The following is a 14,832-nucleotide window of genomic DNA, read 5'->3' as shown; positions in this document are numbered from 1 at the left end:
ACATAGTATATTTTTGGGACCGTATTTCTTTCTTTATTATTGACTCTCATAAAAACATACGTGGGATAGGATAAATTGTGAAAAGTTTTTTTTTTATTTTTTTATTTTTTTTTTGGTAAAGGAGTGAAGAATTTTTTAATTTTCTTTTAAAAGAGAGAAAAGATCAGGAGAATTATTCGGCAAAGATATCCCTTTAATTAATCCTAGGCACATATATGATATATACTGATGTCACTGAATATTTCTTTAAAAAATATGTTGTGGACCAGTGCAAAAATACACACCACTGGACCCTACGAAACCAAAAAAATGCATGACCTTACATAAAACTATACAAGATCCTACGAAATTTGAATGACCATAATCTAGTAATCCAAAATCCAGTCAACAAATCTTTATGTACAAATTATACCTACTCGATATATCGCTACCAAAACCCTCTCACAAAAACAAGTCTAACTACACAAGCCGGATCGGATAAAAGAATCCCTAGAACTATAGTTGTTAGGGATCAAACCCTTCACGTCCAGGTCATAAAATTAAACATTTGCAAAGTACCAAATACATCGATAGCTATCTAGCAAGTGAGGCAAAATAAAGATGCCAATCTATGATTCTAGTAATAAGGCTCCCGTATCATAACAAACAAGAACAAATTTTTATTGGCTCAGCAAATGGCTTATCATTTAAAGTTGAGAAAGCACGCAAGGAGTTTTTCCCACCCCTTTAACCCCACCCTGTCTTCTCGGAATACTTTATCCTATTAAGCAACTTTTGATACAACTAGCCTCGTCGGAAACCCACCACCTTACGCACCACATTAGCTGCCCTTTTTCATTTTGGGTCTTTCAACTTCACAGCTCATCAGTCATCTCACTGATTTTCTTTACCAGCAGATGAGCACTATGAGCTTCAACGACCTCTGAAATTTCAATACACATGTCTACAAAGTTTCCTTGAATACCAGTATGGAAAATGGGACAGTTCGGAACAATAAAGGCTAATCATCCCTTCCCATTAGTGATAAGCAGCAGCTCTTAACAACATTATACATGTCATTGCCACAGACTAAGTAAATGATACACTTTTAAAAAAAACATATGTGCATGAAGGAGAAAAGTCAAATTCCACACTACTTAATACAGTAAATTACACACGTTAGCTTAATACAGAACCTGCAATGTAGCTTGTACCTGTAGTAGATGTGAAATTGCTACTTTGACATTCTAAAATCTTGTAGATTTGTACTCAGCATTGTCAAAAAAAATCTTCGATAGCTGGAAAATGAAGGATGACCATTTATGTCTAGTAAACATCAGCAGCAGCATTCCTTGCCGGAATCCTCTGACGATTCTCGACATAAGCTGTGGGAAACCAACCTGCTTTACCCTTGCATTCTCCTTCAGACCAGCCAGATGGGGTCACCTGTATAGCAATAACATAGTGAAAAGATTCAGATTACCCCAGGGCATAAACTAATAATAAAAAACACCAAAAAAGCCTTTTGAATTAAGTCCAGATACAATTGGTAAAGCAGCATGCCAAAAAAATAGGTTTGCCCCCGATCATTACCAAAATAAAGAAGGTAGACTCAAGGGTCAGTATTACTATGTTTGCAAAGGAAGATTTGGAGGGAAAGGGAGGGAAGGGAATCTTTCTCTCATTAACTTTTTTAATTATCTTTTTCTCTCTTTTTTTAATGACGCACAGTAATTGGACACAGTACTAAATTACTAATAGCTTTTGAAAGACTACTAACACATTGAAAGCGAAGTGCAAGGCCAACAACAGCAAGAAACATAGTAAGAAAAAAATAAATAACTAAATAAACCTTGCGAACAACAACGTAGTCGCCAACTGCAAGACTCAGCTCTTTGTCAGTTTCAGCATAGAACGGATGGATTGCCTGAAAGAGAAGAATGATCCTTGTAATCTCCAAGTTTCAGTTATGTACAATATAAAGCCCTAAATAAGATTAGGCACTGCAATAATGAGGCAACGCATCTCCTGAGCTATTCAATGGTAAAAACTCTAATTTATCAAGAAGTCGAGTAAAACTCAATTCGAAAAGCTCGCAGGATTAATAACATTTTTTTTCTTTTTTTAAATGGAAAATTTTTAAATATTAAGTCAACCTTTTGGCCATCCGCTTTTATTATGTCAACCTTAAGATTATTTTTTGGACACGTCATAATAGCATTAATTTTTATTACGTTTTTTTACTTTGACCGGGTAAAAACTTAATACTTTTTGAAATATTGGGATGGAAAAGTTGAGTTGGCATTTAAGGATGCCAACACCATACTCCAACAGTCCAACTCCCTCACAACCACCGGACCACCAGTCCACCACCTTTCTCCTTTACAGGCTAGCCCCACTAACACCCTCTCAAGTCTCAACCAGTCACCTTGCTGCATTCTTCTCACGCATCCACGTTTCACCTTTTTCACGTTGCTACCCACGACCACACTTACTCAAACAACAATCCCACAAAATTCGCTAGCAACCGTATCTCTCCCACCTTATCTACAAAATTTCCCTCATCGCTTTACCCAAAAAAAGGCACCAAATCCTCAGCCATCCGCTTTTAATCCGCAGCCAAAAAAAAGGCACCAAATCACAGCCGCAATTCACAACAAATTTAGCCCCAATTTCAGATGAAAATCGAAGCCGCCGCTTGAAGGAAGAGGATGAGGGAAAATAGGGAAGAAGGAAAGCAAGAGGAAGAATGAGGAAAAAGATGGAAGAAAAATGAAAGAAAGTGTGGGTGTTAGATGAATCGTGAATGGTTATGAGGATTAAGGTAAAAGGAAAGAATTTTTAAAAAGAAAATAACCTACACAAACTACTCCACGTAAGTTATTAACCTGTTTTTTCCACTTTTTTTAACGTAATAACAATTAATACTATTACACGGTTGACGTGTTCAGAAATAATTAAAAGGTTGACATAATAAAAACGGATGGCTAAAAGGTAGACTTAATATATACAAATTTTGCTTTTTATATATACATATATCTACAGTATTTTGAGAAATGATAAACTTTGTAAAATATAACCCTCGTCTTGTGCATATAATTTGAATAAAACAAACAAGAATAAAAACCTCAGCAAAGCCAACGTACACTCAAACATCTTCAATCTAGCATGCACAATTTTTTTTTTTTGTAGGTTTGAATTTGTAAACTTAAATATATGAAGCCAATGAAATCAATAGCACATCCTCAAAAAGTTGTTCATATAGAAACTTAAAGAGTACAACAGGGAACAAGTGGTACCAGTGTCCATATCCTATTGGAGAATAATATGATAGTTGTACAATAAAATAAAAAAATAAAAAATAAAAAACCTTAGGGAAAACAAGTACGTCAAATTTATTGTTCGTATAAATGAACTTTTGAAGTGTGTGTGTGTGTGTGTATTTTGGAATGCACTTTCCTGCGTCCGTACAGTTCATACCCATGCACGTATCCATATTAGTGCTACCTAAAGTATATATATGTAGTACTTGTATATTTTATTAGTTTGCGGTACTGAGTATATTTAAATTAAGTTCAAATATAAGGCTTTGAGATCAAAGAATTAAGGTCCCCCACCCCTCCCTATCTTTCATCTCTACTTGTCTGCTCCCACTCACTGCCACAATCAACTTTAGAACTATCAGGCTATCAGCAGTTGTATCAGTGTGAGTTAATCAAAGCTGATTGGACATATTTTAGCTCCAAATCATATCTTTGAAATACAAATTCAACAATCAAGGATAAGAGTGACGGAATCTTAACAGATCAACAAGTATAATCAGAACATCACCCACTCGACTAAAAGATTATGTTGGAAGTCTTTGTCTATATAATGCTTTCGTGAACTACAAAATTTTTAAGGCTCTTCTTCACATTAAATTGTAATCTGAATAGCCCACTCTAATTTAGAAATTTACTCAACTCTACTAATTCAGGTTTCTAAGACAGGCAAAAAATCAGTCCTAATTTAAGCCTATATAATTCTCATTCTTTAGAAAGTTGACGTACCCTGTACCAGCACACAAAATTCTAACAGAGAAACTCCACCCTAGGAACACAAGCAGATATAGATCATTCAAAACTTTAAAGATAAATGTATGTAATAGATAATGGTTTCACATACTTCAGCTAAGCAGTACAATTTTTTCCCGGAGTTGTTCTCTATTGAGAGGACAGGAGGAGCTGCTTCTTTCTGCTGCTTCTCCGACACCATCTGAAACAGAGGAAAGGCCAACATATACATTTTAATTTTGTTGGAGGATAAAATCAAATTTCCAATTCTAGAGATCGTAACTGCAGGTATACCTCAGCTTCAACCTCATTTAGAATAGTTGCTATTCTAACATGGTAATTCTTTTCCGCTTCAACCTTCAAGAGACGCATTGGATTGTTAGTCTGAGGAACTAGAGCCACAAAATTTGTTCTATGGTGTACCAGCATTATTTAATAGGATTACACATAGTGTTATATACCAGTGCTACAAGCCTCTGAAATGTCAGTCTTTGCTGCTGTGATTCAACAGCAGATAAAGCACCAGCTGCTTCTTTGCCTAACACTGCCATGTTAGCTTTCAGCTCTTGCATTCTAGCTTCTGCTGCTTGTAACTTTGCTGAATTTTCATGAGTTGAAGCCTCCCTAACACGCGCCCGCCTTCGATTAACCTCAACTGCCTGTTTTGCTTTAATGAAAATTCAATTTGAATAATAAGATAATAAAACAGTAACGGTCACAGGCTACAAAAGACTCGCTTTGACACTTCAAATATCTTACTTCTAAATCATCAAATGGCTATATTATTAATGATTGACCTTGATATAAAGGAGTAAGAAAACTGTAGTAAGGAAATTGGATGGTAGCTGCAACAGGGTTTTTTTAAGCAAATGGAGATGGTATATAACAAGTATAGAGCCACTATATTATGCAGGGATAGTCACATACCTGTGTTTCTGCTTCCTGTCTCATACGACTATAACGTTGTGCAAGATGGCGAGCATCCTCTAGAGGAGTGCCAGTACTCATTTGCCTCAAGGGATCCAATATCTGGAAAGAAAAACACTCAAGATGAAAAGCCTTTAAAATTCAAGAGAAAGAGGAGAATGTATAAAAAGTTTCACAGATAAGGCTTTGGGATAGAGGTAGATGCTCAATAGCAAGAAGTATAATCGGCCGAAAAGTACAGAGCTTGTAAAAGTTGATTATGAAAGTGAACTAATATATATCAAAAAAATATATGGCCCAAACCTGAACCCCCACAGAGGCACAGACCAGCCAAGAATGGGCAGTTCAAGGTTTGGAGCGAGATGGGTTAGCTGGCTCAACCCAAAAAACCAAAACCAGTTTTATATGATAACTGACTATCCAGAAATTTTAACATGTAAAAAAAAAGATAATGCATGGATCAAAACTGGGGCAGCTTAGTACTGGTTCAGTCCTGGTTCAAGGGGGCTCTGCTCTCCTGAACCGATTAATACTTGACAGTGGCTGGACCTGAACCAGGCCATTCAAGATTTTCCCTGGCCAGGCCAGCCCATGTTCCCCTGTATAATTCATACATATCAGCAGCACTAGGATGGCTCATGTATTTTCAATATGCAAGGTTCAAACTCCATCCCAGAAAACAAATGTCATATGAGCTGGTGACAAAATTTAAGATCATGCATGTGTACAGTTTAACACATGTAGATTTCAAAAACCCAAAGACTTCAGATTTACTATATTTTACTAATGTTCCCACACACTAATAGTTGCCATCCAAAATTAGCAACTGCTCCAACCCTTGCTAAGTTAAGTTCCCAAATTCTAACAAACACGAGATGTCCCTTCATCCTCCATTATTTATCGTGTTCAGGAAAAAGAAAAGTTACGGTCCCACTATTCCTTGTACAGTTGCCCAATCACTATTTAAATTTGTGGCGTTTATATGCTCTTTGCATGTAAACAGAAAATTGATAATATTCATAATTATCTAAAAAAAAACAGGAAATTTTGACAGAAAAGAGAAGACCAAGGGAGTAATTTTAACAAATCTTAACAGTTAGACAATCATCAGTTACACAAGAGAGAAAAGTTTTCTGGCACATATACTTAATATATTATTCAGAAAAAAGCCAATGATACCCAGACATTTAAAAACAAGCTGAAAAATGAAATCTTTAAATGGGAAAGGAAATTTAAGCAGTGAACCTCTTAGCTTATATAATACATCCACTGTTACTATTCATACTCTCCTTTGATCATCTTTTATGATGTGTACACAAGGAAAAATATAGTCATATAGAATCTTAATAGATTCGTCCTAATCTACTTACAAAATATCAAAATTTTATAAATTTATAGTTAGATATTAATTGTATAAGTTGTGCACTGGCAAAAAGAGAAATTAGATATCATTGGGACTGAATGTGCATACAGGGGGACCAAATCTTCCATATCGGTACAAGGGACTCAAAGTAAAAACAACAAAGGATAAAAGGCAATTTAATAACATGCAGTTATGACTTATGGGGGACTTAAATATCGAGAAGAGCTATAGTATACAAATTAGAAGATTAGATCTTGCTTTCATTGCTTCTAGAAGTACCAAGTGTATAAACAAGAACTTAACCCACCTGAGATAATAGCAGTTTATTCAAATCCTCCTGCTCCTTCTCTACATGTTTTCGAGCATCGCCATAAATTGATGCAGCCTTAGCCAAAATGTTGTCTTCAATATTCTCAGCTCCATATTTGCAACACTCCTCAGACAATTTAGTGCCTAGCATAGAGAAGGTTTTAAAAAAATTATATGAATGAAAATTGTATAGATAAATGCATGCACGTACAACGCTAATTCTGCACAAAAAATAGGTACTCTCATCCTCACCCTTACAACAATATCCTTTTGTTGCAATGCCTAAAACTTCCCAATCGAAGAGTGCTCTTGAACAGCATTTCATTTGACTGTTTTCATATTACAGAGAAGCTAATCTAAATATACATTTGACATATGCTGACATACACTTCCCATCTCAAATGATCCACTACACAACGCGTAGCATGCCTTTATCCTCCATATCAAACACTAGCAAGCTATTACGGGCCGTTTGGTTGGACCTTTTGGAATGGAGTTAGAATTTATTCCATCCAATTCATTGTTTAGTTAGGCTTTTTAGAAATGGAACCTCATACTATGAAGATTCTAACTCTACCCGTCCCCTTAGAATCCCATACCCACCCCACCCGCTAAGATTCATAATCCGTTTCATTTATTAATGTTGAAACCATTCCAACAAATAAACCAAACAACTCTAAAATAGTATGAGATTTAGAATTCATGCCTCCCTAGTATGAGATTCCATTCCAGTTTAATGAACCAAACATCCCCCTTAGTTTAGGTAGAATCAAGATTCATATGTGCATAGGACACATTAGGAGATCTAGAGTTCTATGATAATTATTATAAGGAAGTGCCTACGTATATATAATGTGCACGATGCGCTAAAGCAAGAGGGGTTCTGCTGTGCCAGGTGTGCCTCTTTGAATGTGGCTTGCCTAGAGCAAAAAAAGTACTCTACCCTAGTCGCCTAGCCTAGGCGAAATTTTTTAATACAATGGAAGTGACTACTATTAGAGGAAGCAAACCTATCTATCTAAGCTACGAAACCATAGATGCAATGCTGCAGTGAGAAGATAATCATGATCTCTATAAATAACTAAGATCATTCACATAACAATGACTATCCTGCATAATGCTCCGTGCCTCCAAGCCTATTATCAAGTTTTTGACTAGCCCTTTAACCTAAAACAATTTAAACGTATACCTTTCCACTTCAGCATTCATTCATTACTTTGCCGGATTCAAATATACTTCATTTCACAACTATGAAATCAACATCTCAATGGCTCTTTCTCTAATATCTTTACTTCTATATCTCCCCTCAGTCCTCTCTTCATCTTATTTCAATGACTCTCTTTTACTGATGTACCTCTCCAGCTCTTAGCTATATTAGATCAAGGGAAAGCCTTCAGTAGTATGTCCTTTCAAAGTTTCAAAAACTAAACAATGGTTACTTTGATGAAATAATAAAGAGTTTGGGAGAATAAGAACTCAAAAGATGGTGATTCGAAGAAGTATGTGAGGTTTTAAGGATGGGTGTAGACCAGATCCAAGCCATCCAACTCCAAAGGTAGGTATACCAAGTTAGGTTTTGCATAGAGAGGCAACTCAGTGTTGCTCGAGGTAGGCAAAAAGATGAATCTAGGGAAACAAGAATCTTTGTGCAACAACATGAACTGGCAGCAAGCCAACAACCCAAGGAAGACTACAGAGGTGAGTGGTAATGGCTAGGGTATGGTTCTCTTGGACAAGAAATCAAAATATATGGAATATGGTTTTCTACAAGATCCTTTATCCCCCAAAGAACCTAGGCAATGACAAAAAAAATAGGACACAAATCCTGATCTCAAGTTAAGAGTAAAAGGGACACAAAATGGACGTTTCAGATTATAGTTTGTTTCTGCTTCCCATGGGAATCACTTGCAATGGGATTATGGATAGCTAGCATAATATTCTGATGTGAAGTGCAACAAAATTGCTTATTAACATATTAATACTCCGTCACTTATGGAAATTAAGTTACATTTTAGTAAGCCCGCAACAAACCATATCTCATGACCAATCATCTTCCATCCCCATCAATGAGTGCAATGGGATACCTCCTGCCTCAAATTTTCCTCCTCCCAATATGCCTTTAAGCTATGCAAAATCAATCCTCTCTTCTTCCTCTCTCATTGCAATTGTGATGGAAATGGATCGTCCCATCCTTTTCAATATTTATTAAACAATAAAATCAAGTCATATTCATGTCAAATTCTCACTGTCCCTCCAACCAAATTCAAGTCCAAACAAACTCACACTAAGATTATGTATGTTTAGTCAAGAGGAAGGAAACATTAGTTAAGATGATATATGTTTAACCTTTTTGTGTTCAAAAGTATTACTTATATGATTATATCCAATGAATAATATTTTCGAAAAAACTTACCATGAATATCAAGCTTTAAAATGATTCTTATTCAAAAATGTATTTGTTTAGAAATGTGCATCACCCAGGTGCTTCCCTAGTAATTCTATCAATTCCCTGCAACAAGAAAACTCAAAAAAGCCAATCGCCAAAAAGTTTCTCCTAAATCTCACCCATGAAAATAGCAATTGCGATGCATAAGCAAGAAAAATAAACATATGCTCGTAATTCCAAACACTTAATCCAAAGACGTGTCAACTTCCTAATGCAAGAAAAGATATGCCCCATCTCAAATTACTTTGATGGCTGGTGAGTTTGTAAGTATTACTAGTATAAATTCTCCACAAACAAGCTATCTAAACAAAGACTTTATCCTTATTTTGGAACCTTAGATTTACAAATGCATGTGGCCTTAAAATAATGAGATACATTTAAAAATCTCTGTACATGATTATAGAGAGATGCATAGGCAAACTCCTTATACAAGACTACAAGTTCTAATCTTGGACTTACATAACTATATTAGACTTTCACTTAAAAACCTTCCTATATATGACTGATTCCTACAAGATTTAATCTTGAAAACTCATTCTTCCTATAAGGGCTTCATCTGCTTATAATTCACTTAAGTTTTCAGGTAAACTACATCCCAGAATGAAAGGAAGACCTCCCCTTGGAAAAAGGAAATCAATCAACCTTTAGATGCAACTTGCATAACATCAAAACAATGGTAGAGCCTATAAGAATTATGGTGTTAAATAGAAGTGTTATACATCTCATATGCATTGACCCGATAGAGGAAGACAGTTTATTGGGATCCAAGGCATGTTAAATACATGCCACATCACCTAAAGTAAAGAATGCAAAAACATATATCTGATCCAGAAACACGCAAATCTCCTCTACCTGCTTCAATCTTTCTGTAGCCAAGAGTTGCAAATACTTCAGCAGCTTTGACAAGCTCTTTCTGGAAATCCTGAAAATGCCATTTGTAATAAAAGGTCAAGTATATGTATCATGCAAACAAGAAATAATAAAATCAAGGTCACAATCATACCCAAAAAAAAAGAAAAAAAAAAAAGGCTTAATGCCAAGAAACCTACTCATCACTCCCTTATTCTCCTTGAGTACATGAGTCAAAGTAGAAAAAAAATTTAGAGCCAAATATCATTCAATAATCCAAAATCAAAGAGCAACATAATGCAGGGAACACACACCATGACAAGATATGCAGAAGTGAAAGGTGCCGTAATCCATGATACAAGAATAAAGCAAATGTCCACAACATTTATGATCAACATGAATTAACTAGCTAACAAAATTTCACAACTATAAATGAAAATACCAAGTAATACTTGAAACCGATTCTGAAAAGCTTCTCTTTTTCTGAACTAATTTATAACACTTCCTCCATTTCCTTTTAGATGACACGTTCAATTTAGCAAACACTTTAAGGAGAGGAGAGAGGATGTTAAAGAAAGTGGGTAGACCATGTGCTTAGCTTATTTAATCAAGTTTGTAGTGGGGTCAGCTAAAAATAAACTTCCCAAAAAGGAATACGCGTCAACTAAAAAAAACTTCCCAAAAAGGAATATGTGTCAACTAAAAAAAACGGAGGTTGTATATAATAACATGTGTTGGACACCTCTAGTCCTCTACACTTGCCACATACCCTCATGGCCTCATTCAGTCTTGGCTATGCACTTGCCATGAAGCAACATCACACAAACCATGCACTTGCCCAGCAAGAAAGCTTGAACTTATGACCTTATGTTTGAAGACTATAACCATTATTCCAAGGGATTACTTTTAACTTCTCTACCACAAAAAAAAAAAAAAAAAAAAAAAAAAAAAAAAAAAAGAGAGAGAGAGATTATATATGGTTTTTGTAGATCAGGAATCATATAAATCACAAAGTGTTCATCAGCACCCAAAAATAAAATTGTACTCGTATTTATTAAAGAACATTTAAAAAAAAAAAAAAACACCGGGATGGAAATAAAAAGCTACATTACCCTTCCTGAACGAGTTGATTTGTACAACTTGTCGAGTTGTTGATGTCTCTGCAATTCAACTTCATCAATGACCATTATATCTGAGCTCTCATAGCCAGGTCCACTGATGTGCTTTATTACAGCCTGAAAAAACCCGATTGACAGGGATTTCCTATGTTATTTAAATACTATAGAAAATACACAGAAAACACCCACAAAATGGAAAAATTATAGACTTATAGAGCGTCGGACATGAATCAAGCTTTAGAACATCATTCAAGAACCAGAGTATCAAATATCAATAGCAGTGAATACTAGCAATTTACTAATTAGAACACATATTGATCATGTTCATCCATTACCCAAAAAGCTCAGTTGATGATGTTATTTTATTTGATGTATATCTACAAGACTACAACTTGTTTGCCAAAATTCTAAGTGTCCCTCGGGCTGCCAAGGGACAACAAAAGACACCAGTAGGCAACAAACAGTGAAGAGTGCTCTATGCCTCTACCATTAATGTGTGATCTAATGTATACAAAAAGAATTGATATGAACTTTATCAAATTCTCACCTGAATAATTGATTAGACAAATACACAATTTATGTCGCTAATGAGGCCAAATCGATCTCAAGTTGAACAAACTAGCTCAAATTTACAACTCTGAAAAACCAACCATACATAATCAAGGAACCTATAACCCACACTAAATATTTCCATACTACACTCTCCCCCCAAAAACTGCGGTTCGCTACCCAACCTAACTAGCTAAATACTGCACTATATCAAATGCAAAATTCACTTAGAAAATTTCTCCCAAAAGCTATTTCAGCACCTCTTTTCCTGGGGGCTAAAAGTTTGAACACTCTATCAAATTATGAATTTGTCCAATTTGATATCCTTGAAATGGGCATCATGGGATTCGATATACTCAAAACAAATATCATTTTTCGTAGTATTGTAAAAATGTGCAGTGGGAACTCCAACATACTCAATTTTCGCAATAAGAACCCAAAAGAGTTACAGTTGCCATTTTGATATATATGGAATAATTAGCACAAGGGTTTGATAAAAAATTACATTCCAAAACTAACACAGCTTTATTTATCACCTATAATTAAAAATTTAGAACCCATAAATTATATATCTATATATATAAAATTGATTACAAATTCGAATATAAACACATATAACCCAATTTATCACCTAAACGGCTAAATTTGCTGAGCTAATTTGACAACTCAAAAATTGACAACTACATTTCATTCTCACGGAAATAGATTAACTTTTTGCAATGCCATGAATTTTAAGGGATGAATTGAAAAAGGAGTAAAAAAAAAAAAAAAACAATTGAAAAGCATGAATTTTGTAATACCTGTTGCTGCTTTGCGACTTGATCACGTAATTTACTGGCTTGTCTTCTGAAAGAATCCATTGCTTTTCAAATAATTTGAAATGCGAAAAAGATTGAACAGATGATGAGATTTGATTTTCTGGGTAATTCAAATGAGAGCAGAGAATGAAACAACAGTGAAGTCAGATCTCAATATGACAGCCAATTTGAAGTTATGCAAACGTTTGGGTCTGAAAGATGGCACGGGCAGGGCCGGGCTGTGCATAATGTACTGTTGGAATTTTTTATTTTTTATTTTTTTTGAACGATGTACTGTTGTTAGTGTGGATGATAAAACTTCCCCGTTTCAAAATACAAGTAAATTAGTTTTAAGCCCATGTAATACACGGGTTAATTTTTTAGTTAAATTAGGTTAATTTCTGTATCATGCATAGTAATTTTCAATAACTATTATTAAACTGTTATTGTAATTAGTTTTTTATGAAAAAAAAAAAATCTAAACATATAGTTGACAAATTGATCAAAATAAAGGGTTATGAAAGATATGTTAGATATAAAATGATGTAGAAAATGATCAAAATTATGTTAAGAATATTTTTTTACAGCTGAGTTAAAAAAATGTCAAATCTTTTTTATTTTAAGTAATTATATTGTACAAGATTAAATAGTTATTTTTGTATAAGATTTGTTTCCATTGTTATTGATACATGATTTTTAATTAAAGATTTGTGTTATTGTGTATTTGGATTGTTTTTAAATAGAAAAAGTAATGCGATACATCATCACAATTTTTATATGGTCAGCTACAATGTAAAGCCCATGGCCATTCAGGACCAATAAATTACGGATCCCAGAAAAAAATAATGAATATAATTAGATGTCTCATTATTTTAAGAATTTCAGCCGTTTTATTTGAACTTTCCACTTTCTTTATTTGTTCTCTCTCCTCCTGCAATTTTTGCTCCAGTTTTCTTTAATTTTTCTCTCTTTTTGTTCTCTCTCCTCCTGCAATTTGCTTTAACTCTATCTTCACCTGCAATTTTCTTTTATTCTCTTTCCTCTAAATTCTCTTCATGGTTCTTGCAATTATTGAAAATGGTGAAATTGAAAATCATAAATCCCAAGGAAAAGAAAAGATCGTCTACTTGTAAACTAGTTAATGGATCTTCAAACCCTATTTTTTACATTTTTAAGAATTTTTGAAGATCATATGCATTTTGCCCTATTTTTTACCTAGGATGCACAGGGACGGCAACTCACTGGCGTTACGGATCCAAACGTATTTGGCGTCCCCAATTTCATTATTGTCTCTTTTCCATCTTCTCACTTTCTCTATCCCTCTTCTCTCTTTGAAGTGAAGACTCAAGTGACCACCACCGGTTGCCGACTCAACGCCCACCACCACCAGTCAGGCGGTCTTCTCCTTCATCGACAACTGAAACCTCCTGTTTTTTCCCTTTTTTCCCCTGCTGCTTCATGCTTCATAAGTAGGCGGGGGTAAATAATTTTTTTTATGTGGGTTGGGGGTTGAGGGAATTGGGAATACTGGATGTCAGCCTTTGACTTTTCTCATTGAACTTTTTTTTGTAAAAAAAAAAAAAGTTATTATCTCATTTAATTTATTAATCTTTGTTAAATTAAATAATTTTTTCTATCATGTAGTAAATAAAAATAGTAAAATACCTTATAAAAATTAATGTCAATAAAAAAATTTACAAAAAATATGGGTTACTTGTTTTTGTCTTTCGTTTTGGGTATGTTATAAAATGGGTTACTTGAAATTAGGGGTTACTTCTTGTTGTTTACAAAAAAAAAGCGGGGGGCTTGTTTCATATTCTAAATTATCAATAAATGGGTTACTTAAAATTAGAGGTTACTTGAAATTAGGGATTATTTATAATATGGGTTAACTGTTGAGGGGTTACTTGAAATGAGGGATTACCTGAAATTAGGGGTTACTTGAAATTGCGCGTGAGTGTCAAACTCTGTTATGCGCGTCAGACTCCGTTATTTTTGCTGAGTTGGCAGCAAGCCACACCGTGTGGTCTGCTGCACCAAAAAGGAGTTGATACATCATTTGTATTATTAATGTTTCCTTAATAATACTTATGTTAAAAAATATATTATTAATGTTTCCTTAATAATACTTATGTTTAAGATTTATTTAATAATCTTATAAAAAAAATTAAAAAAAACACTAATACTTATGTTTAAGATTTTATTATTAATGTTTCCTAAATTACTATCAAGAAACATGCAAAGGTGAATAAAATCATTTGTACAAAACTAATCACATAATTGTTCAAAAAAAAAAAAAAAAAAACTAATCACAAAAAACTCTTCTTAAATTATCACTATTGTAACCGGAAACAAGGCTAAGCTAATAACGAAATGAAACAGCTTAAAAACTTAATTAAAAAGAATATTTGTAAATAAAGTTGAGAAAATTTACTTTTGAATG

The 14,832-nt window shown here is 34.3% G+C and overlaps 1 protein-coding gene across 2 annotated transcripts; it reads right to left on the bottom strand.

The window, feature by feature from the left end:
- Positions 1-944: 944 nt before the first annotated feature.
- Positions 945-12,866, bottom strand: LOC110728812 (SH3 domain-containing protein 3-like). 2 transcript variants are annotated; one of them, XM_021908482.1, is made up of 10 exons: positions 12,393-12,862; positions 11,038-11,160; positions 9,929-9,998; positions 6,629-6,774; positions 4,959-5,060; positions 4,493-4,690; positions 4,326-4,388; positions 4,144-4,233; positions 1,832-1,906; positions 945-1,425 (listed from the first exon to the last, which is right to left on the bottom strand). In XM_021908482.1, the coding sequence occupies exons 1-10, from the start codon at positions 12,450-12,452 to the stop codon at positions 1,306-1,308; spliced, it is 1,047 nt and encodes a 348-aa protein (XP_021764174.1). In that variant the 5' UTR covers positions 12,453-12,862; the 3' UTR covers positions 945-1,305. The 2 variants fall into 2 exon arrangements, with proteins under 2 accessions (XP_021764174.1, XP_021764175.1); XM_021908483.1 differs by lacking the exon at positions 1,832-1,906 and having other exon boundaries at positions 12,393-12,866.
- Between the last annotated feature and the right edge of the window lie 1,966 nt (positions 12,867-14,832).

Source organism: Chenopodium quinoa, unplaced genomic scaffold (genome assembly GCF_001683475.1).
Source record: "Chenopodium quinoa cultivar QQ74 unplaced genomic scaffold, ASM168347v1, whole genome shotgun sequence".
Lineage (NCBI taxonomy): Eukaryota > Viridiplantae > Streptophyta > Magnoliopsida > Caryophyllales > Amaranthaceae > Chenopodium > Chenopodium quinoa.
The sequence above is the reverse complement of the archived record's forward strand: the minus strand, read 5'-3'. Positions and strand labels throughout refer to the sequence as shown.

What these genes read in the sequence shown, in the direction of transcription:
- LOC110728812 (XM_021908482.1), bottom strand. Translation starts at nt 12,452, where the DNA reads ATGGATTCTTTCAGAAGACAAGCCAGTAAATTACGTGATCAAGTCGCA. An exon ending in CTACAGAAAGATTGAAGCAG is followed by an intron (nt 6,775 to 9,928) that starts GTAGAGGAGATT and finishes TCTCTATGCTAG; the next exon opens with GCACTAAATTGTCTGAGGAG. An exon ending in TAAATGAGGTTGAAGCTGAG is followed by an intron (nt 4,234 to 4,325) that starts GTATACCTGCAG and finishes CCTCTGTTTCAG; the next exon opens with ATGGTGTCGGAGAAGCAGCA.